This window comes from Cuculus canorus, chromosome 4, assembly GCF_017976375.1.
Source record: "Cuculus canorus isolate bCucCan1 chromosome 4, bCucCan1.pri, whole genome shotgun sequence".
NCBI classification, from domain to species: domain Eukaryota; kingdom Metazoa; phylum Chordata; class Aves; order Cuculiformes; family Cuculidae; genus Cuculus; species Cuculus canorus.
In genome coordinates this window covers 30,748,101-30,775,494 of record NC_071404.1, presented here as the reverse complement: position 1 = coordinate 30,775,494, position 27,394 = coordinate 30,748,101, and the positions used below count along the sequence as shown (strand labels likewise).

Here is a 27,394-nt window from a genome sequence, read left to right as displayed (position 1 = left end):
ACTGCAGATGTTGCAGTACTAGATTTCTTTTGTAAAGGAACACATGTCAAAGTCAAAATTCAAAGGGCTCGTTTCTCAGTCTGGTCTCCTAGAAAGCACTTGGAGATATCTGCTTAGAGATGAAACAATGACAAAATCTCTGTGCCATCAGGGCCATTTTTTTTATTAGACCTAAAATTTTGATTCAAAATCACTTTTTTTGTTTGTGTTGCTTTTGGAGATTTATGTCTTTACCTTTCTGTTTCTATAACAAGGGGAAAGATGATTACTTGCATCAGATCAGGCAGGCTGCTTAGACCACCCAGCAAAGATGGTCTGAATTTCCTACACCATTTGTCACAGCCTATGTAGAAGTTACAAACTGACATAACTTTTAAAAAATTATGTGTATCTGTCTGGCTATGCATATTTTGGATGCATACATCTTTCCAGGCTCAAGGGGCCAGGATCACATAGATGAACTGGAGATAAACATAATTTGCACATTTGTAAACACTCAGAAAGGAAGTTGACACATTTTCAGCAAGCCTGAAGAGCGTGAGACCTGCATAGCTGTTTACCTCCTCAGAGCAGGATATTGCCAGAACTAAAAATGGGATCACGATTCTCTTCCATCCTATTACCTGATGCATTTTGTCTGCTCTTTGCCTTAAAGAGGAAAAAAGATCTTTAATGTTATCTTTGCAGATAGAAGTATGGACAGAACCACTAAGGGACAAAGAACATATATGTTTGGCAAGCTTAGAGCCTCTAGCTTGAACTGCTGAGGAGTGGTGAGGTTATAAAAAATTAGCCTCTGCCTTCTGCTCTTGGCTAGTTTAAGAACAATGTGTTTAAGAATGATGAGCGGCATTTTACAAGTAAATAGATCCAGCCTTGAGAAGAGGATTGGAGAGGCATGGTTTTGCTTATATTAACAAAACATTTCTGAAAATATTTTTGAAAAGAAAAGTGGGAGAAATCAATGGCTGCAGTCTAGAGGCAGTCTAGGCCTGGGTAAAAGGAAAGACACTATCCTGGGAGCAGCAGTGGTGGGGCTGATCCTGGCTGGTGGGAGCACTGGGAGGGCAGGGCACAGCCCGGCTCCAAGCTGGCTGGGCAGGCAGGTAGGGATAAGACCCCTGTAAATATTTGCCTCTGGGATTCCACAAAGACTCTTCCCTGGGCATGCATGCTGCTCTGCACGTGTGCACTGCAGCCTCTTTCCTGAGGGTGTACTCTCACCTTTCTCCTGGAACACTGGCTACTGCATTCCTCTCTTGTCAGCAACAGACCCCTCTCCTTCAGATTCCCGTCATATTATTTTTAGTTCAATACAGTGTTTGTTGACCACTTGAGTTTAACTTTTGAGCATAAGAATTTCTTCAGTAGGTTTTCTTTTTTTTTTTTCATTTCAGTCGAACAGAAAATACTAAAATAAATAAATTTGGAAGATAACTTATTTTTGCATGCATTTTGCTATAGTACCTGTATACAGCTAATTGAATTGTAGATGTAATATATGGAAGAGTGTGTAGGTCATTTCCCAGCTAAAGGAACATATTTGTTTTCAGGAGATTTCCAGTACGTTTTTTAATAGAGCAGCAAAACATTTTGCTGTTTTCTTTGCAAACATTTTCTTTACCTGTCTATAAATCTCATTATTTAAACCTTTTTTCCTTTACTGACATTCCCAATGGTCCAATTTATTTCTTTGGTTTAACAACATTCCTTATAAATTAATTTAATACATTCATGTTGACTGATATCAGAGATTCACCAGCTGAGGACTGTACACATGTACTTTGCACTAGTATCATCCTCTCCCAGTTGAGACTGAGAGTATGAGTTTACCAGAGAAATGGAGGAACCCTTTCCATGCAAACAATTTGGAGGCAACTGCAGGTGTGTGATTCAGGCAGATGTCTCCCTGCAAACAGCTACACCTGCAAGGGAAGAAGGAGTATGTCTGAGCTACATGGGCAGGTATCATTTGGACAGTAACATTTCTGCAAGCAGAGCTGCATCTGGGAACATGGGAGGAGCTTTCCTGAGATGCAGTGTAGGGTTCTCAATGGGAGCATCAGATAATGACACAGCAGACATGGCAGCTCAGCAGCTTTGCCCTGAATGCATGGGTCTTACCTAGTATGGAACTAAGATCAGCTGCTTGTACCGTAGCAAACTGGGTTTTCTCCTAGTCTTTTAAGCATCTTTTAGGTATTGCGATCTCTAGACCAAAACTGAGTCCCTTGTTCCACAAGGAATGTTATTTAAATAACAGAAAAATAGAGACTGAAAGACATCTCTGCTCTGATGACTTCTTTAAACACGATTTAAAAATCATTTAATACTTGCATATTCCATGGCAAACTCTTAGCTCATTTTCTGATCATAGAGAATATCATGCATTTCAAATTTCTTTCATTGGTTGTATATATTTTCTTTTAACTGTCTTCCTCAATAGATCTTCCGGCTGCATTTTTCTAAAATTAATGTCCTTTTATTTCCTATCTATATTTCTAGCCTATCTGTACCTAATTGTTTTTCTGTCCCTGGTCTAGCAAGAATTTTTTTATGTTTAATTAAATTCTTTACACAATCTTGCTTAGATTATCCATCAGACTAGCAGACTCCCTTAGCCATCTTCCTCTGATCTGTTGCAGTTTAGCTTAACTTCTCCTTTGCCCTTTGTTGGGTTATTCTGACATTTTCCAGCCCATATCATTGAACTGGTAGTACTGACTGTTTTAAATATTTTGAGCTATGTATTTTTGTAACAGAACCCACAATAACTCTCAAAGAATTAAATGATCAGCAATATGTATATTGCTATTTTTATTTTTGTTTTTTATTTTTAAATTTTAAAAGGTGATATAGCTGCTGAAATCGATAATGGTGCGAGTGGTTTAATTGACATTGCATATGGTTTTGAAAAGCATCTTCCAGCACTGCCTCTTGGTTTCTATCTCCAAGCAGTCTTGGAGCATGTGAACTCAATGACTTTCAAGGTAAAATTAAGCCATAGAAATACACCCTGGTAGCGCCACTGATCCCAGCTCCTGGTGGAGATTCATTCAGTTCACAAGACTGAGGTTATTCAAAGTAACCCCACCTCCAGATATGTCAGAAGCTTGGTATCATTTATTTTGCTGTATAAATTCACTCTTTCTGGGACACATTGGTAATGAGATGGCCCCTAGTAGTAAATATCTACTGAGACTGCCTTCTCCCTCATCGCTTTCCATTCTCCTCTGACGGTGATACTCAGCTGAAATACAAAGGTATACACATTCAGCTCCAGATCTGGATATTGTTTACTGTATCCATTTAAAAATGGACTACTGTTCTGACCTGGTCACTAGAAGTAACAATGGCAAATGTCACCTGAACAGGGTGTACGTGTTTCAAAGTCGATAGATTACCCTCTGGTCATCATGTCAGCATCTGCATGTGTAAGCATTGTCACTTGCTCTACAATGAAGTTTTACCAGAATAATCAGGAAAAAAACCACATATTTCTGGAGTGTGCAATCATATTTAATTTCTCCAGAGAGTTGACTGCTGCTTCTCCATACAGCCTCAAAAAGTAGGAGTATAATGAGGAAAGCAATTGCAAACTCTACAGATCCCTTGCTGCTGTTGATTTTGTTCAAAGATGTGCACAGGGCATTGGTGTTTGCAGATGCTCTGTAAAGATAAAAGACAAGGCCTAGATGGAAGATGGGAAGGAATTGTGATCTGTATTAAGTAAATGGTTAGCCAGTTCTTCCCTCAGTTAAACTACTGCAAATCCTGTAAATTTCTTTTCATTTTCAGAATGAGATTGGTTTTTCAAAGAAGAAATGAGGACTAGTGAAAAAGAAGGGAACTGAGAAGACACTGGGGAAAAGTTAAAACAAACTAAAAATGTGTGAAATAAATTATCTACTATAGAACAAAAAGAAAAACTGTTTTGTTCTTAGGAAGGAATTAGAAGTGTGTGGATATCCACAGGCAGAAATTTGTGATTCTGTAGGCTGATCTGCGTGTGCCAACCTTGTGAGAAGTTATTGGATCAATTCAAATGATAATGTAATGCTTCTCAAGAAAATAATGGTATCTGACTTTAATGGCTTTAGTTGCTGTGAAAATGAAGGACTCCACCTTGAAGTAACATGAAGACCACTTTATTTAACAGTTCTTGCTTTCCCTGATAACAAAGGAGATGAAGTTTTTAGGCTAGGACCCCTCATCTCTTCACACATTCCCATACATAATACTAGGAAGGGAAAAAGAGTTTCAGCTACCCCTTTATTCCTTCCTCAGTCCCTCGGGGAAGCCACAGGACACAATAATCAATTAAAAAGATCAAAATAAGCAAGGTCAAATGGCTTCATTTACCATGACTATTAATCTTAGTTACATGCATAAACCTTTTACATATGAGACCTTATCTTTCCATTCAGCAAAGATGTGGAGGCCTTGTTCCCTCTCCTTTTTTTCTCCTCTCCCCTTTTCCTCTTATTTTTGTTTTTAAGTCTCTTAATTACTCATTGGCATAAAGTAACACATACAGGAATTCAGAATCAGGCCCTGTGCTGTGCCACAGATCGAGTGATATGTAAGAAAAATATCGTAATGGAATACAATACCAGAACTGCAGATACTTAAAATTACTTTATCTCTTTTCTATTTCTTACCTTTTTCATGTCAAAACATGAAAGATTACCTGAAATATCAGTTAAGCAGGGAAATATTATCCTAATAAATGAGCATGCAAGCATGTGCCCGGTAAGTTATTTGATTAAACAGGAAGCTAGAATCCTATAGATATCCACAAATAAAGCCCCAAATCTAAATGACTGTATCGTTAGCTCATTTGTAAACTGTTCCAGATGTAAGATTTTGGCAGCTTTCCAGTAGGCTGGCTGCAGTCTGAGCTTTCCTGCATCCGCAGTGAGATCTGCAATGCCTGACTCTTCAAGGAAAAGCTCCACAAAGCTGACGACAAATTATATAAAGTAACAACCTGCCTGCCTTCTGAAGAGAAATTCAGTCAGATCCCCGGGCAAAGAATGCTCTTTTTCCTGAGGCCAAGCTACAGCCGTTTGACTCTGGATGTGTGATCGATCTGCATTATGCATCACCCAGTGAAAGCCCCTCTGAGGAGATCATTTAGTGATCATATCAGGGACTCCACTGCTAGAGCCTTGGATGTTATCTGGAAAAACACAAGAGACAGACGACTGGCAGGTGAGAAAGACATTACATAAGCATATTTTAAGGTTTGTAAGGGACCGTAATCAATAATGGTAATTAGTGGTATCATTTGCATAATGTTAATGATGTCGCCTCTAGGTCTTTCTCCAGCCTTTTGTTTCTGTGTCATGTTACTTTGGTGTTATGCCTAAGGTGGGATTGTATGTGCTTCTCTAACTAGATGAAATAAACATCAGTTAAAAGAAAGGGAGCAGTGAATTTCGGTCAGCTATTACAGTGCAAACTCCTCAGACTGAAGTGTGCTAAAGCACTTCATTTTGCTGTTAGGTCAGATCTTTGTGCTTTGCTGCTGTGATGTGCTTCAGTGAGTTGCGTTATGGGGTGTTTTGCAGCCAAGGAGTGTGTCAGTTGGAATATTTGGGCTGTGCACTGAGCAATTACTGGTATTTCCTCTGGCAAGGATTTCAGCGCTGTGAGCTTGAAGTGAGTGTCAGGTATGCCAGAGCTATGCTTCTGAGATATAAATTACCAGCCAAGTATATAGTTACAGTTCACATTTTTATTTTGACTTGCAAAGACTCAAAAACTCAAGGCAAACCTTAATAGAGGACTGGAGAAAAAGATAAATTAACTCATTTTATTTTCCTCTTCTGTTATTTTCTGTCAGTTAGATTGAATGCTTTTCATTCACCCTGCTTAGGTTGTTACATTTATTATTGCAGCATTTAGAGGTTCCAGGAAAGGCAGCAGAAATGCACAATGGTCGTGGCATGCCAGAGGGATCAGTTTGGTTTGTTTGTATACTTACCGTGGGGGTGGTTTATCCTGGTGGGGGGAGGGAAGGAGGGAGGAAAAACGTGAATAATGATAAAATCAAGGATGAGATGACCAAAAGGCAGACTGTATCACTCACTAATGTAAACCGGACTTTTACATCATTTTCCTGCACTTATGTTTTGGAGAAGAGCGTAACAGATATTTGTGATGGCACAGTGATTCCAAAACTGATTGCATTAGGTAATCAGGCAGTGAGTGACCACAGTCTGTAAAGAAACCTGCTTTGAATTACTGCAACTCGTAAAAAACTTTTTCTGTCCAGTGTTAGTGGCTAGATAAATTCTGTGCTTGTTCCTGCAGATGGCAAGGGCTAGTGAGGTTCCTGGGCTGAAGACCTCAGCTTTACAGCTTTTACAGTAAAGCCTCATGGTCTCAGGAGATGGAGACGTTGCATTTACTTTTGTGCACAGCAGTTAGTGATAAACATGGTAGTGCTGTGAAAGTGCTGGACATGAACCTCTCTTCCATGGCAAACTGAACTGAGAATATAATCCATTTCATCTCCTGAAGGTGTATTAGAACACTGTATTCTTTAGTAGTTTAAAGGCTACTAAAGGGCATGGAGCAGCAGTCATAACACAGGTCCTGATGTTCAGGACGTTACTGAAACTCCACTGGAAGGAACAGCAAGAAGAAAGAAATTCTGAGTAAAAAGGCACAGATATTACACAAATCTGTAAAAGGGAAGCCAAGTCAGCCTTTATTTAATCTGTGTGTTGCGTGGTCAGCTGGACACTTGTTTACCCTGGCATTCATTTCCATTCCACCTGCTAGAGTTATTTATGTGAATGCTTTAAAGTAAGCTTTTTAATTTATAGTTAAGTTCAGATGCCTCAACAGACTCCAAGTAACTCTGGCCTGTGTCCACATGAGACAGCTACAACTGTCTTCTACAAAATCGTTTTCTTCTCATGGGTTCACATAGAAAAGCATATAATGACATGTAATCTATACCTTCTGTATGTGACTTACATATGAAAATATGCAGGTTTTATCAGGATATGAAAAGGCCTTGATAAACGTGTATATTTAACCTTGTATATGACTGTCAAATATCTGAGGGGATAGGCAACTGCTAATTATATTTCTTGAGACTCTGTCACATTCCTAGAAACGAGGAGTGAGCGTGAACCCTTTAGACTCTTTAGCTGTACTGATAAGGGTCGGCATGTTTTTATTCTACTTGGCAGATGGTTTGAGCTGTCAGAGTTTCTATCAATACAATGCTTAGATGTTAGAGGACCCTTAATAAACAGTGACAGTTCCATTTTCCAGGCTATGCTGGTAATGTAGACTTGTCAGCCCACTAGTATATTTGGGCTCCCATCAGCCAGAAAGTCAGAAAATCATTAGGCTAAACTCCTAACAAGAAATGTAGTACGTAATTGGAGTAGATAGCAGGGTGTATTACTGAAAATACTTCATTAATAACAGACATTCAGGAAGAGAAGCAAAACAGCAACAAGTTGTGTTGCTGTTCTGTTTGTTCTCCAGGATATCAGCAGTTTAAACTGCTGACTATGTAAAAATGGTAGATCGGGGTCATGACTTTGAAAGAAGAAATCCACTTAGATCAGCAATTTGTCTTATCAGGGCACGCCTTTAAAAAAGCACATGATATTTGCAAAAGAAAGAAGAAAATGTGATATATGCATTCTTCACAGCATCAAAAAAGTAATCAAAAAAATGTTCTGCCTTTGAAACAACCTGCTAACCAGCAAACCAAAATAACAAGTCACGCAATACAATCTATATAATCATCAGGCAGGCAGTACTATCTACCTCCCATATACGCTCTGGGAAAATATCATGGAAAATATCTTTTCCACTAGATACATAGTTTTAATGACACAAATGAAAGATAGCATTAGTCTTGGACCAAAAGTATCAAGAGTTATTAAAACACTATTAAAATCACAGGGAACTGTAGTTAAAGATGGTTTAATTTTGATGGGAGGGGCAGTAAAGGGATGTAAATGAATACTGACTGTCCTTTCATATCACCTCCGCATGCCGTCCTACCCCGGGCACGGGGTACCACAGAGCAGCATCCTCACATTGCTTTTGTACCCTAACGCCACAGCTGAGTTACTGCCTGTGCTGTCTCATCACGTGGCTGAACAGCCTGTGGTTCAGCCAGCTGGGGCCAAGCCACTTGTACTACAGTATAGTATTACTATTGTATAAATATGGTACATCTTTATAAAATACCTGTGCTGAGGAGCAGTGAGTTGCAGCTCAGCATAGTCACATCGTGATCAAACTACTTGTCATGGCAGCACAGCTCGTAGTTTTCCAGTCAGTGTCTTTTCTTCTCTGTTTTAGTAGACACATGTTTATAGTCACGTCTGGTGATCTTAAAATGTGGAAAACAAATCACTAAACACAATAGAAGCATTTACAATTGGTGGGACATCAAAACTGCCCAGTGGAGATGGGATACTCTTTGGGGCAATGGAAGGAACAGCAAAGAATGAGAGGACAGAATGAGACTCAAGCTGCCAGATTCCCTAAATGGGCAATATGAAAGCTGAAACTTTTCCTGTTACTGAATTCATGAGAAATAGAAACATTTCCTTGGGATTTCCCAGTTTATTGTCCTTACTGATGTCAGGCCACATTCTAAGCTGGGAATGGAAGAATATTCTGGCTTCTTCAGAAGAGATGAGGATTTTATGCACAAGAGGAACAGTAGCACTCAATGAGCTTCACCAGAGCACGCAAGGAGCATTCTCAGCTCTGAAATGTACATATGCTCAAAACACTGTAGACAGTTTTTTTCCTTGCATTTCTACTATTGTCCGTATTGTCTGCAGGATAGACTGTAGACGACCCAGTGTAGCCTTTATCTGCATTGCACTAAGACCTATTATGTCCACCTTACGACATGACTAAAAGACCCTGAATTCTTTATTTTCACTAGCATTTTTTAGAAAACATGGTGACACACTGAGTACAACTCAGTACAACTCATGTGCTTCTCTTTTAATTTTTTTTTAATCATGAAAGATCTAAATTATCTTCTGAAATATCTGGTATTATAGACAAAAAAAAAAAAAAGAACCTGTAGATAGTCTAGGTTTGCTGAATTACTGCCAGTTTTGCTGCAGTGGCTTAGTCATTGAAAGCCTGAGGAAAAACGTTACTTATTAGGTACTTTAAAAATAAAAATACTTCAACTTTTCTATTGGGGATTACATTATTTATTTACCTACTTATCACTGATCATTTTTAATTATGTCATTCTTTTAATTAAAATTCACTAAAACTTCTCAATATTTCATTTACCCAAGAATTAAATTAATTGTTTACCTTTTGGCCCTCTAAAAATAAAGGCCACCTTTGAGATCTTTATTTTTCTTGGTTTTGTTTTCTGTTAATTGCCAAAGTAATGAAAATTACTCATTTTCAAGGATCTGTTACAGACCACTTCTCATTCTGCCTACTTTGCTAGTGTTTGAATCATCTAGAAAGATTATATATGTCCTTGTGAGTTATTGCTAAAGATGCAGCTACAGAGAGAACTATGGGACTGCAGAAAAAGTAATTCCATCAGAAAATTCTTTTCCATTTACATTCCTTTCAGAAGACTATCAGTCAGCTTTTATCTAGTTTTCATGTGTTTAATAAAGGCCAGCTTAATTTTGATTCTGCTCATCCTGCTCTTTGCAGGCCCCTTTGAGTAGACCTTTCGTTTTTTAATTTATGATGATTAGCTAGAATTATACCACTACTTAAGGCTTTCTTACTACTGACTATATCAATATTTGCATGACTTTTCCAGGATCACTGGGAGCATCTGCAGCACACTATCTGCTCTTGCTGATAGCTGATTTGTTCTCCACTGGGTTCATAATTGCTGTATTCTCTTATACTTTGCCCTTAACTCTGGTGCCTAAAACCGTGCCTTTTTATGGTTTGCAAAGTCTTTGAGTATAGGACTTACTCATTCTTAAACAATTCCCAGCTACTGCTTATATTTCCAGGCATATGTGTGAAGTAAAGAAAGGAATTTTCATCCTTCAGAAATTTTTAAAGACTCAGGTTGAGGTAAAGTGTTTTGCATTACATTTTACTTATTCCTAAAATCTACAGTCAGGCAAAAGATAAATTACTGCTTTAAGTGTTTGCTTTGTTCTGAGATTGGAGAAACAGATTTACAGTGTGTGTAGGTGAAATAAGATTTTAGAAAACTGATATGTTGCAGAGCCTGAGATCACTTGATGTATAGCTTCAGATATGTCACTGGCTATATCAGCATCTTTAGAAAATAAATGACCCTTGGTCTGGAGAAAACCTCCTATAGGTTTGATGCTTTATTCAGGCTATTATATAAATATTAAAAAGAGCCACTTGTAACGAGGTAGAGAATAATCGGATATTGATTTATTTGTGTACTTGTAATTTTAATTTATCCAAAAGAAACAGGAAAACAAACAACAAATGACAGTTGTCTGATAACCACAGAACCTATTCATATAATAAAGCAAGTACAGTATATCCAGTGCAAAACAATAACAATTTGTTTTGGTTGAATGGTTTAATGTCTTTATCATGTTAAATTTTCCTCCCTTTGAAAGCGCTGAAGAGATTTATTATCCATGGAATTCCTAAACAAGCTTATAGTATAGCCTGTTTTTTTTAAGAAAACAACAATTTTATTGATGTGATTTATAATTCTTCAAATCTTTCAAATTCAGATGTCAAATACAATCAGAAATAATACATTTCATGCACAGCATATGGTTGTCTATTTTTTTAAAATGGTTCCAGCCTGAATTTCCAATAAGATAGATAGAGTATTATATGCCTTTTTTAGCACTGTTGTTTTTATCATGGAATGTCTGGAATTTATTTAAGGCAAAGTCCTGCAGTCAAAATCCTCCTTCAAAATGGCATTTGGAATTAAATATATCATTAGATTCTTATTCCATGTTCTATTTCTTAATTTCTCACTCTCCATATGAAAATGTAGAGAAATGCCAGAAAGATCGTAGCTGCCTGTAGCATGATTATGGTGTTGTTTATTTTCAGCTTCTGGAATGTCTTGTTTCCAACACCCTTGTGCTTCTAACTTGAAGTCTGATACCAATAGAGGTTGGAGCACTTGTAGGGAAAAGCAAGTGTGCATACTCTGTCACCTTGGATATTTGTAATGGATATAGTCATACAGCAGAGTTAGATTACAGTGTTGGTGGACTGGACAATCAGAAAGTTTTATTTATGATGTTTGCATTTCCCTCCGTTAGTGAAATTGAAAACTTTCATTTCATGGAACTCTACCATCATTTCTGTAATCAGCCTACAACAATGGCACTATTTTGTCCAGCTTTACAATAAGAAGTATGCGGTATGCCAAGCATTTTATGAAAGTCGCTGCTGCAATATCCTCATGTATTCAAGGTACAACAGCTGGTGAGGGTTATGGAAATACACTCTTTTTCAGCATTCTGTTTTCCACAATCATTATAGTCAATTATAGGACCACAGCAAAAAGCCAACAACCCCCTGTCCTGCCCTGTGCCTGGGATTTTAGGGATGTGCATAAGAGGAATCCAGTCCTGTGACAGTTCAGCAATTAGGAATTTTTAGAAATAACTTTGCTATTTTCTTGGGGACTCCAAAATGATTCTTTATGAACATGGGTCAAGGAGAGAGGGAGCACACCCAAAGCAGCCAACAAAACGTCTGAGAAGAACTAGCAATTGTATCACTCCACAAACAGAAAATCAGCTCTTGAACATGAAAAACATCACCGTTACATCAGGCAGCTTGGATATGAAGGAAAGGAAAAAAGCAATATACCTGGTAGCCACCTGTTATAAAGCCAGCCCCATCATTTATACTTTTCAGCATGCAAGGTTTGTATGTGGGTCACGTTGTCAGACAGGGATTAAAAATGAGTGAAAAAGATTAAAATTGTGGTCTGCTCTCTCCAAGCCCAGTTTCATAATTCATCATCGTGGATGTTGTTAAACTCTAGTCTTAAATGATGGATACCATAAGATGAGCATTGTGTCTCTGCTAGAAGTCTCTCCTTATGAAAGACAACGGGGAGGCTTCATAGTCTCCTGCGCTTTGAACATTCGTATGCCCTTCCCAAAAGTGAGGGCTCCCAATTCCCAGACCTGGCTCTCCAGGCTATATATTCTTTCAGCACCAAGCAGACATTTTGCACATCTAAAAGACCATTATATATTTGAAACATTCCTAAAAACTGCTGAAAGTGCTGAACTGCTTTATGCCTGATTGTTTGGAAGGAGCCTCACTCACAAAATATTTCAACTGCTACATTTCTGCTAACATCTGGACATCTTCCTTGCGTCAGAGGTAGATGATGAGATCCAGATGTTGTGAATTACTGATGTTTTCATTAACTTCTTAGCAGTTTTGTCTTTGTTTTGTTTACCAACTGCAACTTCTTAACTCCAACTCACATATGTGAGTGTTACTGGGGAGAGCAGGGAGAAGAGCTGGAAAGGAGGAGGTCAGCTGGAGAAATGAAATTAGTGTTTGGCCTAGATCCAAAATAACTGATTTCTCTTATTACAATGTGCTGTTCCAGGATATGCAGCCTGTGGGAAGGTCAGATGATAGGAAACATTTCACTGAGCTACTATTTTCAGTAAAAATGAGCTATATGATCTGCTAATTATGTTCTAATTTAATAGTAAACATGTTAAGCTATGAAGACAACAGGAAATAAGGATGTAAGATAACATTAATGGCAACCTCATGAACTTTGCGTTTACAATCATGCCTAAACCTAGTTGCCATATAGAGAATATTTATTACTCTGAGGGAATGCCACTAGTGCAGCAGACACAGGAGGGAGCCCAGTTATATTGTAGGCTACACATTAGAAAGTAGCTGAATACTTCTTTTAAGGAAGATGTTGGCAGTAAATAGTGTACAAAAAAAAAAACAAACCAAAACAAAACAAACCCAGATACATGCAGCTGTATAGTATCTCTATGGCAATAAATATTTTATTTGTTTGCTAATTTTATATGATAGAATTCCACTTAAGAGAATTTCAACCATTTCCAGAGGCTGATTCCTTGAGCTTTTTCCCACTGAAAATAGAATTAGTGCTGGCAGAAGAACTTCTCTTGTAATGCACATCCCACTAAGAGGCTGAAGTGGATTTTCAAAAACTAACTAAACTTGCATTTTTCATTTTATGTAGATGTGCAATTAAGTTTAGAGAGGGGTGGTGAAAGAGAGAGAAGCATCAGAGCACATTGATTGATTGATTAATACTACTATTCATTAAATGCTCCAGCATCCTTAGCACCATGTTAAACAGAGTTCTAGTAAGTCCTGTTTTGAAGATATTATAGTCTGTGAAACAATCACTGTCTGTGGTAAGAGGGGGGAGATAAATTCAGAAGCCATATGAATATGTCTATAATATACACAAAGCAACATAGCAGTCACCAAAACCAGTGCAGGCAGAGAACTAACCAATCCACTGAACTTCCTCCTGCAGTGCCATGTTTACCAGCTTGCAGGGACCCAAGGTGGGCTAGGGCTTTATGAAGGAATAGGGAAGAGAAAAAATGGGCCAAGTTGTCCCAGGGCAGGAAATATCTTACTGTACTAGAAGTTGCTCATGGGTATCGGTATTTCTAGACTACGAGAATGTCAATTAGCAGTAGTTTATTTCTGGAGTTATGGATGTGTTTGTCTGAAGGTGCTCAATGTGCACATATCTGTGTTAAACTTATACAGAGGCAGCTAATAAAAGTAATAAGAGAAGAATGTTTAACCAGATTCTACTTCGAAAGAGTAAATCAAAAATACAAAATAGAATGGGCAAAATATGATATGGATAGCAGCTAGCCAGTCAGTTACTTGAACAGTAGGAAAAAATATGAGTGTAGTACAAGTGGATAGTAAGATATAAAGAATTTTCAATGTAATGCATTAAAAAGTTATGACCAGATGTGCACAGAGGTTGCATGGTGCGATTTTGTGACTTCATGCTTCTTCTTGACTTCCCGTCTCTCATATGATTTGACTTTAGTTGCATCTTTCATTTCTTTGGGACACAGTCCTAAAGGGCAAGGAGCCCAAGAAGGCTTGATTGGATACTTAGTTACCCTTAGTAAGTTCATGGACGACACTAAGCTGAGAAGAAGTGTTGATCTCTACAGAAGGATCTCAACAGGCTGGATCGATGGGCTGAGACCAATCGGATGAGCTTCAATAAGACCAAGTGTGATGCAACAACCTCATGTAGCACTACAGACTGGGGGAAGAGTGACCGGAAAGCTGGACTGGAAAGAAGGACCCGAGGGTGTTGGTTGACAGCTAGCTGAATATGAGCCAGCAGTGTGCCCAGCTGGCCAAGAAGGCCAATGGCATCTTGGCTTGTATCAGAAACAGCGTGGCCAGCAGGACCAGGGAGGTGATTCTGTACTTGGCACTGGTGAGGCAACACTTCAAATACTGTGTTCAGTTTTGGGCCCCTCACTGCAAGAAAGACATTGATGTCCTGGAGCGTGTCCAGAGAAGGACAACAAAGCTTTTGAAGAGTCTGGAGAACAAGTCTTATGAGGAGCAGCTGAGGGAACTTAGGTTGTTTAGACTAGAGAAAAGGAGACTGAAGGGAGCCCTTATCACTGTCTACAACTACCTGAAAGGAAGTTTTAGCAATATGGATGTTGGTCTCTTCTCCCAAGTGACAGGCAATAGGATGAGTAGAAATTGCCTCAAATGGCACCAGGGGAGGTTCAGATTAGACATCAGGAAAAATTTCTTCACCAGAAGAGTTATTGGGCACTGGAACAGGTTTCCCAGGGTGGTGGCTGAGTCCCCGTCCCTGGAGGTATTTAAAAGATTTGTAAATGAAGTGCTCAGGGATATGATTTAGTAGTGGGCGGGTACATGGTACTCAATGATCTCAAAGGTCTTTTCCAGCCAAGCGATTCTATGATTCTACGAGTCTATGTTTCGTGTTCTCGTATGTGCTAGTAGAATAGAGCCCATCCATGACTGTATCTCTTGGATTATGCTCTAACATGCATTAGACCAGTTTATGTTTGGCAGTTTATGGCAAATAGGGACGAGAGTTTGGCACATTTTGCTGAGGGAACTTGACCAATAGGAATCCTATTACTGAAAAGACATAGGAACAAAGGAAAATCTGCATTCTGCTTTTTATTTCTGCTTTCACATTTTTCAGTCCTCTATTGTGTACTAATACAACTTCATTTAGCAGAGAGATAAAACAGAACCAACACAAGACTATGTTCAGCTTTAGATTGTTTCTCTCTGTTCGTGCTCCAAAAGGCTTTTAGTCTCTAACAATATTCTGAGAAACTCACATTCAAATTTCACAGCATCCTGTCAGAGTTTCTGTCATGTTACTCTTGCTACTTGATGAGGAAGCTCTATTTTGGCAGTCATCCTGTAGCAAAGTATCTGCCACCAGAGCTGAAGTAACATCTGGTTTGCCTTGGTAAGCCACAGACAAGAAGTGTTTGACACATGCCTTTGTCTGTCACTGCCAATCACAGCAGAAAATCCCAAGGCATTAAATTTGCTATGGTCCACGATACTGAGGAAAATGGACATTTGTGTTGTTTTGTGTATATTTTATATAACATTAAGTGCATGAGATGTTCTTGTTTGCCTTTACTAGGTTCCTTAATCTTATAATCTTCAAGGCATCTGAATCCGTGAAACACATAAAAGAAAGTTTCACTTTGGAAGGCTAGGCAGTAAGTAGTTTTCTTCCAGCCACAATTTTTGTATAACATGACTTCTTATCTGTACTTCTTCTTTGCAATGTCATTTGCACATCTTTGCAGTCAGCGCACAGAGCTGAGGGGACAGAGACATGACTGTGAAGTGTTCCTAGAAGGCTGGAGCAAAAGAAGCCTGGCCTCAGTCTTTTGTTTTCTCTCCATATCTGCCACTTGTTAAACATCTCTGTTTTGCCCTCAGACAGGTACAGAGCTTCCGGATATGTTGTGTTTGCCTTGATACACTAGCATTAAACCTACCGACTTCTGTTCATCCTGAACACTTTCATTTAAAGATAGCAAATTAAAGCTTCAAATATGTGAGAGTCATCTGCCAAGATGTTTCTGCTGATCAGTAGTTCAGCAAAAATTTCTGGGTTTTGTTAAACCCCACATGGAGATGAACTTCAGGGAGCACTGTCATACATAAGCTTGCACTAAAGCAATGAGAAAGCACAAAGATTTTTCCAGTGCAAATGAAAAGAACTATGTTGAGCAGACCGACAAAGAGAGGTTTGCTTTACTCTCAGTTATGTTTTTAAAGAGTAATTTGGGGGGGGAGAATATTGAGTGATCTTGCTGGAAGAAACAGTTACGATTAAAATAAAAATTTTCTAGTCGAAGAAACCTTGGATAGAAATTTTGAGGAGGCTTGCATGTAACAAAATCATAGTCACACAAAGTTTGGGGAAATTGGAACAATTCAGAAAGAAAGTGTACTGTTAGGGTGTGATCTCAGGGAATTACAGAAAGTCACAGAATCATAGAATCCCTAGGCTGGAAAAGACCTTTGAGATCATCAAGCCCAACCCTACCTGTCCAGTAAATAATCACATCCCTAATCACTTCATCTACCTGCCTTTTAAATAGCTCCAGTGATGGTGACTCAGCTACCTCCCTGAGCAGCCTGTTCCAGTGCCCAATAACCCTTTCCGTGAAGAAATTTTTCCTAATGTCCAATCTGAACCTTTCCGGTGCAGTTTGAGGCCTTTCACTCTCATCCTATCACCTATCTTCTTAACTTTGAGAAGGTGCTGCCTGAAGATTTCTCATTGTGCAAAACCAGGGCAAACTGGATTGTGTTCGGGCTTTATGTTGATGAATTTGTTTAATTTTCTGCTATAAGAATTTGCTGAATGGGCATATTCACAATTCCAGTTCTTTAATATAAAAGAGCTGACCATATTCTTCTGCACATCACATATTTTAGAAAACTAAGAACCTAATGTGACTCAAAGTATTGATAAAGTCCTGACATTCAATCTAGTAGCCAAAATCAGAGGCTTTTTCACAGTTGTATGAATGCAGAAAAGGATGTTTCTATGTGATGTTTTCAGTCTAGTGTATTTTAGTACATACAGTGCATACCACATAAATACATGTATGACTCTTGTGAAGTTGATCAGACTTCTGTTTTTCTAGAATAAGATGCAGTGTATGAGATAATAACCATTTTGAAGCAAAAATAACACTGTCGTCAGAATTTTTTAGGTTCTTTTCTAATGATTCTTCCTTACTTTTAGTTCTAATTTTGGGGTCAGTCCAAAGTCCCCTGAGAGCTCTTTATTGTTGGACTGTGAGTTCATCTTTTTGCATCTCCAAGCATATGGAACATCTGTGGTTCCATTTCTAAGGCAAAACCCACTATTATGATCAACAGCTTAAACCTACATCTAAATGCCACAAAATCTCACACAGTAATTTGCACATTATTTGAGAAAGCTATATATGTTATTTTAGTTTGAAGAGTTCAGATATCTACTTCCTGAATTTTCATACTCTAGTAATAGGTTCTATAATTTGATTTCAAGATTTTTTTCCACTGGAAGATAAAATTATCTGTGGTCTTTTAGGACGATCATACAGGCATTCAGATACTTCAAGGAGGAGGGAAAATGACTGCACAAATATCTATCACTGGCATCAGCACAAATAGTATAGAAATAGAGACTCCTTGGCTTATTTCCCAGCCATGGCAGCTTTTAAGAGAACTTGAAGCCACTTTTCAATTTGAGTCTGTTCTTTGGAAGTATTTGGTAAAATCTGTTCCATTCTTTATGGGCATATTGTAATCTATGGGCTTTAAGAATTTGGCCTGTAACCCAACAAAGTAAAATATTGTGTATGTTCGCTTGATATCACTTATAAAGAAACCTCCTTTTGTACTTGTTAGAAATGTAGAAGTGCCATGAAGGATATGCACGGTTATGTTCCATGGTATTTTAAGTTTACTGAAGCTGACCAGTACATATGTACGATATAATCCTCTGGAGAGATTTTTCTTCAATTGGACAGATATGCAGAACATTTGAAAGAATGGGCAGTCAGTAAAAATGAAAACAAAAATGATAGATTAGAATAAAACCTCTCCATTTGTTGGTTGAAGAGTAGGTATTGCTAACTTGAAGTTATGTTGGGAAGTTTTGTATCTTGTAATAGTCTATTGGACATGAAGCAACAAAGTTAGATGATCTCAGATGGAAATACTTTCTCATTGCAGAGAATTGAAATAGTATATGCCATACTAGGAGCAAGGAATTTTGCTGATGTGAAAACAATAACTTCACCAAGGAAAGAATGTAGTTCAACAGAAGGATATGAACAAGTTGAAGACAGGTATTTTGATGAGCTTTCAAAGATCAATAAAAAGATAGCTCACATTTCTCAGTCTTTCCAGCTGCCATGAGAAGTAGGAATAATTCAGCAAGCCAACAGAGAAAAGCTTGTTACTTGCACCCTTGTACTTAACTGTCATTGTAGCATTTATAGGCAACCATTAAAAAACCTAATTCCTTTCCCTATATTCCACTAACTGAATTCCTACGTTGTTCTCACTATCATCCCATCAGATCTATGTATTTAAGTACAGCAATAACAACAGGCTCTGCTCTTATTATTTTCTCAGACTGCAAAAATCAAAAATTATTACCAAGAATCTTGTATTACTCCTCTTATAAGTCCATATTCTTCTTACATATTTTAATTAGTAGTATTTATAAGACTTCTTTTGCTCCTAATATATCTTGTATTTTAATGTCACTGGGGTTAGCATCCTCAGACAGCCCATTTGAAAGCTGAAACCAGCAGTTTCTGATCCCTGAGCCCACCAATGCTTTTAATAAGATCTACTGAAGCTGTTAGGAATTAAAAGTCATTATAGCTTTGTGTATGTTTGGGCTATTTGGCAAAATTAGCTTGCCATGGTGGCCTGATGGGTAATGATGACCACATCTGGTTCCATTTCTTTGGAGGTACCACAGCAAGATATAATTTCAAACATGAGGTTTCAGTATCCACCACCTGGGGAAATCTCCACAGGGATTTCACTCTTCTCTGCTCCCTGTAAGATCATTCAGTCCAGTGCTTCCTTTGTCTTCAGTGCATTATACCATTTAATTCCCATCATTTCAGTTTTCTGCCAGGGGCCAGTTCACAATATTAGATACAAAATTGTTTGAGACAAGGATAAACAACAACCATGTGTTGTCTGCATGCCTGGAACAGGTGCTGAACACCCTCTAACTAATACTTCCCTCTCTACAGGGATGGTGCTGTAGATGAAGTTTGCTTGAGGACAGAGGGTTCATAGCAATGAGAAAAACTGATTGTTTTTTCTGAATGGAAAAAATCTTTCATACTGTACAGTGTGTTGCAAGAAACAGATCAGAATTAGACCACCAAGAAAATTACTCTTAAAAAAATATTTCAACAAAATAGCTAAATAAAAATGTTAGAAACTTTGATTTTCATGTATTTTATTTCTATAGGACTGTATTTTAAAGACAGGACAGTTAAAATGTCAATTCCAGTACCAAAATAAGCATATAAAAAAAAAAAAATCCACAGATAATCACAACTATATTTGATATCAGAGTTCCTTAGTTCCTAAAAATAAATGCAATTACTTTTACTATGAAAATGATGTGAAATTTAAAATATTACTAAATCTACTGTTCTGACTATCTTATGCTTCTCCATTATTTTGTTGTTATTTTTTTCGTTGGTCACAATTCTTGAATTAAAAGGGCTTCAGTGGAAATGAGGGACAGCACAGATGTTTGGCTATATACACGGGTACACCAGAATTTCCATTGATGTTTTCCTGTATTTTCAAAGCAGATAAAATTAGAATTCATACCTGCCTATTTTGCCATTAACACTTATGAGAAATCTAATAAAATATTATTCAGAAATACAGAAGGGAAATATAAAAAAACAGGAATAGTTTCATGGGACCAAATTAATTTATACCACTTCTTGAAAAATAAGCAGCATTTTACACCCAGCAAGTGGGGGCTTTTTATCATCTGTTTCAATTCTTTCCATATTTCTAAATCACCAGGAGAGCTAGGAAAGGGGAATACCTTCTCCTGAGCTTTAAGCAACAGAACTAAATTCTCCACATGGATTTGTTCTCTGTTTCTTCTTCCTACTTGTGTGAATGCTGGCATATCATTAAAGAGAAGGCAAGATCAAAACAGACATTTGAGTGCACTTGCTCCTGAAGGAGAAAGCAAGAAGAAGGATTACTCTGACAGGAAATCCCAGAAAACTATATTTGCAAGTTTCAGGTTGTAAATTGCCATCAGCCAGCTCTTATCATACATAAAAAAACCTCTGACCCTACCTGGGATGTGGTGAAAACATGGGGCTTTAAGCAAAAGCCAGCACAGGTTTTTGGAGAAAGACAGAACAACAGAAGACTGATAACTCTCTTAGAAAAGGAGGAAATGGGGAAAAAAGTATTGTATACCGAGACTGACTCTCATCTGCCTGACTGAGGCATACTCTCCCATTTGCCTAAAACTTTTCAACAAAATTCTCATGAAGCGTTCATAACCTCTGCAAAAAAAACTACAGTCTCGTTGGAATTTGTTTCTGTCATCCTAAAAATACTACTACCTCTGAAAAGTACAATAAAGCAGTACATTGGAACTAACTTAGAACCAGAAAAGAGTCATACTCCACTCAACCCCTTCAATGTTAGATTTATTTACTAGATTAATCTGTTCTACTAAAAGTCCTGATCATTGTACAAAACTACTTATTTTATGGATACAGGATAATTAGTTGTCGGAACTGGTGGATCAGGGTAAGCTGGAAATAAGCTTAAAGCAGCCTTTTCATTAGCAACACACCAATTTCAATTATGTTTTCATTTCCTTCAGCATTAAGTAATTATTAGTATAATTCACAGCTTAACTGAGGTTGGGAACACCATGTGTTCCGATATTATCATACTGGATATTGCAGAGAAGTCCTACTCCAAAATGTTTTTCCCTTTTCTCACAGACTCAGTCTGGAGCATGCCCTACAGCATACTGTGGCTAAACTGGATTTTTCATCAAAAACAGCATCATTGATTTCAGCGGAGTTGCACCAAATATTCATTAGCAAAGTGATAATAACACTACAAAAGGCCCAAAATACATGAGCATGTTTTCCTTGTACCTTGTTCTGAATCAACACAGAAAGTCTTTTCATGTTTGAAACCTTGTGTACTTCTGCTGCCATTCCATCCTCTTACATATGTGCAGAGAAATAACAATTCCAACTTTGAAATGCAGCTGTTCAAGGAAAGGTAAAGAAGAAAAATCTACACATCCAGCAGTTTTGCCCTGCTAAAGCTGACATAAGACTGCCCTTTCCAGAAAAGTGTTACTTATAAACACCGTGGTGTTCACATAGGGCAGCATGATCTCCCTTCTTAGTATTTTCCCCGCAACACGCACATACAGTAATGTCATCACATAAAAATTCCTCTGGCTCAGTCAGCTCCCAGTGGAGGTGCACGGGGTATGAGTATAGCCACAGCTTCAGAGAGCTTGCCTTCTCAGATGAGGGTAGAGGAAAAATTCTTAATGCTTATCTATAACTCCATCTTTTAGTTACTGGCAGTTAAACAAATTAATCCAGAAGCATTTTAGATATGATGCATATATTTGAGTGTGTGACAGTAGAAGGCTTCAATCATTATTCTTATTCACACTAGAGCTCTCTTAACCATGCCTTGGTAATACTCTGCTCCTTTGAAGTTCCTTTAACATGATGGTACAGATAACAATGAAACTCCATGCAGCTTTAGAAACAAACCTTCTCTTTCCCCAAGGTGAGGATGAGCACTGTTCCATAGTGGTGGCAGTGGCTGGAGGTGTGCTGCTAACCACAGCATTTTGGGCAGGGTGGGTCATTTTAAGAAGAGAATATCACTGCTGAACCTCCACAGGAGGTCATGGATGCACTCAGCTGGTAGCAAGTACGTTCACCTCACATTACACCAGGCAAATTAGAGTCTGATCTCCTGATTTCCTGGTCTACAAGCAGGCAAGTGTGAGAGTATGGTTTCTGTTTTATTCTGCACAAAATCACCATGAACAGATTGGTTTGTGATTGAATTTCTCAGGTGTACGAAAGTGCACCCTCCACTGGGTGCGATAAGTGAAAGGTGGGAAATAATCTTGCCTTAAGAAAACACAGAGCAGGTATCAAAATCAAGCTTTATAGTCAAAATGTAATTCCATTATATGGCAACATAATAAACTTCTAGGAGAATTAGGATCTGTTTTCTGAGTTAGATAACCCCTTTGCCACTTGTAGCTTAATTTGAACCAGAGGCATGTTTTAAATATTACTGTAGTCTTAAATAAATAGTAGTAGATTGAAATGTAATTATAGATATAAAAAAGAAAACAATAAACTGTGCTGAGATATATGTACTCAACAGACAGGTTTCTAAACTAAGGGTAAAAAGAGAAAATAAAGAAAGAAACTCAAAATGACATGAACAAGAACACAAGGCACTTGAACAAAAATTAAGCAGCAGTGACATTCAATAGAGGAGAATGAAAAGACCTCACTATTTAACTTATTCCTTTCTGTAAAGCCTTGTGAAATAGCAATAAAACTGAGAATCTAAATAATCCATTTTTTCAGAAACATCTAGAAAACTAGACAAACAGCAATGTGGATTAATCTTATTTTACATGATGGGTCACAGATTCTTCACAGCCTCTACAGCAAACAGCACCCCTGAGAGAACAACATTTAAAGCTCTGCAAGCCCCTTTAAAATTCTGAACTTTAAAATTAGCAGATTTTGGGCATTCCAGCTTCAGAAAGTATTTTGCATGTGTCAGGATTGTCAGGAATGTGAGTCGCTGTGTGCGGTCAGTACAGGTCTCATTAAATTGTATAACTAGGTGAGCTAAATACATGCAATATACTGTACTGATAGGTGTAACAGGAGTGAATAGGACTCTGCTTGACTTATGCAAATAATACATCATTTGTTTATTCAGCCAACTGTTCAGATTTAATTAAGTATTTCTAAGTATGCCAGAAATTACATTCAGTTTGGTAGACTTTAGGTTTCTGCAAAAAATTATTCTGAAAAATTCTTACTCATTCTGAAGAATTATTTCTTCTTCTCTCACCTGAGTTCATTCCTTACAGATAAGCAAATATCAGCTCATCTAACAATGCATTACCTCTGTCCTTCTCACTATTCACACTCTTTAAATATCATCAAGCAGTCATGCCAACTGTTTACAAAGACATCCCACTTATGGCCGTAAGTGACAGGAGTACTTTATAGCTCTGTATTTACAAGATATCAAAGTGGTTTCTTAGACAGTAGTGCAATTTCCCTCCTGCTCTGAGGGAATGAAATCAGTGAACCTAATAAACTGGAAAAGCCTCATTAATGGAAGCAACTGTCCTTTGTGAGTGAGCAGCAGAAGCCAGCAGATCAAAGGTTCCCCACTTCCTTCAGTAGTGTCTGCACATCTGTTTTTGTTATATTGAATGTGTGGTTAAGCTTGCTAGTTCACAACAACAAAGCTTTTAGCTGTTACTGTTTTTCTGATTTATGCTGACTTCAGTTTTCAACCCATCTTTTTCTAAAAATATTTAAGTATTTTAACATGAAGTTACTGTTCTGATTGATAGAAGCTGTGCCTAAATTTAACTGGGATGTTGAGAGATGGGATGCTCTTCATCTGGCCGTACTTGATGCAAATATAAAGATTAGACACCACAGCATTGGAGTCAACTTTCCTTCAAAATAACAACAAAAGCTAGTATTTTTTTGCAAATATATCCAGCTGCAAGCAAACCTAGGTCTGGATCTACTACTATAACAGTAGGTGTGCTGTCACTTTTGAAAAAGAGGTGGAAATACTAAAGAATGGTATAATCTTCACGTAGCTTAAGAAAATCTAAACACAATCATCGTATCATAAGATCTTATTTGGCTGAGACCAAATTTGAAAAAAGAAGTAATATTTGTCTAAAATATTATTGATTTCTGGGGTATGGATTCTTAGAGTGCCAGTTTAAATACTGAAATGTTTTCAAAATAATATTGTCTAACAGGAATCTCTAAGACTTTTTTTTCTAATTTTTAGCAAACAGGAAAAATTTACACTATCACATTAAAACACTGCCTACCCATTCCCATTCTTTTCTGTATATATGTCCACAAAAGGTTTGGCAATAGATCATTCATATGGAATATTACCCATATTCCATAAGCGGAGACTGTCATGTGGTCAGAGGCTGGTAATTAGAAAATGTACTAGAAGCAGCTTTATGGACAAATGTCTTAGTACTGAAAGTGGCCATATATACATAGTTGAGCAGCCCATCAAAACTGTAAGATACTAATGTGATTGTGATGAAGAGTAATTACAACAAACAGTCACAAAAAAAATGAGACAAAGGCTAATCCAGTAACTTACATAGAAAAAAACTGTCTGAGAAGACAACAGAAGTCCTTTAATTGTTCCCTCTCCTTCCATCTGGCATGCAGAACTGAGGAAGCTGATCAAATAAAATTAAAATGACACATATTTTTGCATAGTGCTGCACATGTGTGATTTATAGACAGTGTTCGGTGCCTGATGTTGGTGTGACCCAATGTCCATTTGAGCCCAGCTGACTCCTTCCTCCTCCTTTGTCAGGTAGATGAAAAAATACTTACAGGATAATGAAATACTGCGAATCCCTGAGTCAAGTCCACTCCAGGATGTCATGATCAAGTTTTGCAGTGTACTTATTTCTGAGAGATAGCAGTAGTCACAAAAAAAAAAAAAAAAAATCTATTTACTTGTCAGAATGCAGGAGAAATCCAAACAATTTGAAATAAATAAATGATGAAATAAATCTCTCATGTCAAGAAACCTTTCTCTCTACTCAGGAAGGAAAACATAATTTTAATTCTAGTGTTTCTATTTGTAGTCTAACATATTTCTTCAGCTAAAGAGGACAAGTAGTGATTTTAAATAGGTCTCCTTGTTTCCTCTTGTCCTTATCACTCCCCGAAGCGCTCTCCACCCTATCCTTGTTTAAGTGATGTCCTTATTCATTCTTACTTATGAAGGTCAGGTCATCCTTACACTTACAAAGTCAAAAAAAGTAATTAACAAGAGCTTTAGACCAATTACAAATGTTACATATTATGGACTCTTAGTACAAACTAGAAATAGGATAAAGAAACATAAAAATGTTCAAGGAAAATGGATGCATGAAGAATGTTTATTTGATTGTTCATTTAGCTTTCCTTTGTTCACACATTCGGTTGGGTTTTTTTTAAGAGAAAACTGCACAGTTGTTCGATTAATGCTAACTTTAGATAGCAAAGAGAGTGTGTATAAACAATGCTGAATTTTCCTCCCAGAGATGGAAATGACAGCTAAAGAGCATCTTAATGGGAAACAGTAGCTCTTACAAGGTTTGTTCTTCACCATATGAACCAAGTATTGAAGGTAACAAGCATATAAACTTAAATTTTGCAAGCAGTATTTCTAACTGCACTTCATTTTACATGCCTGCCTCTTAATGAGTGCAGAAGGGTCTGGACTGTGTGAATCTGAATATAGAATTTAAGATTATGTCTTAGAAGCAAAAAGCTTATCTACAAATAAATTTGAGCTTACTGTCCATGCATAGGTCTGCTCACTAACAGTGTATTTAAATTTGTCAACAGAATTAAGGCAGAATGAGAAAGTGTAAGAGGGAGTAAACTGGTCAACTATGTATTGAAAGTACACTTCTAATGATCTATATCACCCAATAAAATGAGTCATTTCTTTTCAGCTATATCATGAGTACTACTTTAAATTCATATTATTTCAGTAATCTAGTTTTTTCTTTTCAGAATTGATTGTTCTTATTTGAACCTAAATGATGGTACTAATGGATATTTAGTCCTTTCAGCAGACTAACAAATAGCAAGGTATTATTTTCCAGAGGCTTTTGATGTCATGGTTTTCGCTTAATTTAGGCTATTAATCCCTTTGACAGATTTGCTGTTCTGTCTCTTGCTATTCCAAATAAAAAGAGGTCTCTGTGTTCACGGGAGAGTAAGGCTTCCAAAAGCCAATGCCATAGAGCTGACTTCAGTAAAGTTCCTATGTCCACACTGCTGAGCCTCATGGGCAAAAAGATGTATGGAGCTTTTTAGGGTGGCATTGGGGTATTTCTACAAAGTAGCTCCTGCAGGATCTTGCTGAGGACATAAGCCAAGTATTGAGGATACGTTGTGGTTATGGAAAAGCAGGATTTGATTATGTTTCAGATATTAAGGCACTGACTCTGCACTCTGTCACACTGATGTCCAGAATCTTAAAACTTGCATTAAATGGATATGAACAGCCAGAACTTTGAAAGTTCAGGCAATGAGAAAATTGTGACAAGCACTCACAAGCTGCTAAGGTGTATGTTGATAGTTACAGAGAGGGCACGTATGTCAATGCTTTCAGCTAGGCATTTTAACAGCTTTTGAGAAGCTGTAAGGGACTTTTGAGATGCATAGGGGACTTATCTGACTTACCTGATTTGTGGGAACTCAGAATTATTGACTGGGTTTGAGAGACTATGTATGATCATATGCACTGAATGTATACAAAAATGCTTTTATTCGCTGTCTCTTTAATCACAATTACTTTTCCCAACTGAGAAAATTATTGCCAGTATCTAGGATGGAGTGGATCTATATAACTGCTAAATCATTTGTTTGCTTGCACCTTTGCTCTTATTTGAAAAATAAGGATGACCAAATAATAACTTTCCTTAACATAACTGTTTCTTGAATGTCTTTGACAGAAATATTAACTAAACTTGTTTGTCCCATATTTTGTGAAAAAGTTATGGCATTCCTAGCAAGAGTATTTGGTAGTAGCATCTGACTGTTCCAGTGTCCCAGTCCTCACTCAGCCTTCTCTGGGAAATATTATTGCAAGAGAGTTTAGTTCAGGATTTATTAATCAGTGTGATTTAACTAAAACCAGTGTGATTTAGCTAAAAAATCAGTGTGATTTACCTAAAACCCATTCTCCGCAAGGGAACCTTCATATGCCATCCTCTGCTTCCACACATGTGCCAGCCTAGGTACTGCCTGACAACACTGATTTTAGACACCAAAATTTTCTACCCTTTCTCTAATGAACTTCATTTGAAACCCTATTGCACAGAAGGAAGTGGGAATTTTGCCAGGACTTCATTCTGTCTGCTTTCTGAGACTACCCATGAAAATGTGCTATGTCACGTGATGTTTCCAGCTCAGTGTTGGGTAGGGTATATCCTGCAGAAAGACATCTCTTGTAAACAAGATTTAGCAATCTTGGA

General features: G+C 37.6%; 1 protein-coding gene across 2 annotated transcripts in view; it reads left to right on the top strand.

The window, feature by feature from the left end:
* The window catches only part of DLC1 (DLC1 Rho GTPase activating protein), a 221,963-nt gene that overhangs the window by 118,453 nt on the left and 76,116 nt on the right, over window positions 1-27,394 (top strand). The window contains exon 1 of one of the 2 annotated variants that reach the window (XM_054065281.1): window positions 4,918-5,214. The exons of the other annotated variant lie outside the window; for it this stretch is intronic. Coding sequence (XP_053921256.1) covers window positions 5,100-5,214 — 115 coding nt within the window. The 5' untranslated portion in view covers window positions 4,918-5,099. Of the gene's footprint in view, window positions 1-4,917; window positions 5,215-27,394 lie in introns of those variants that run through there. 2 annotated transcript variants of the gene reach the window in all.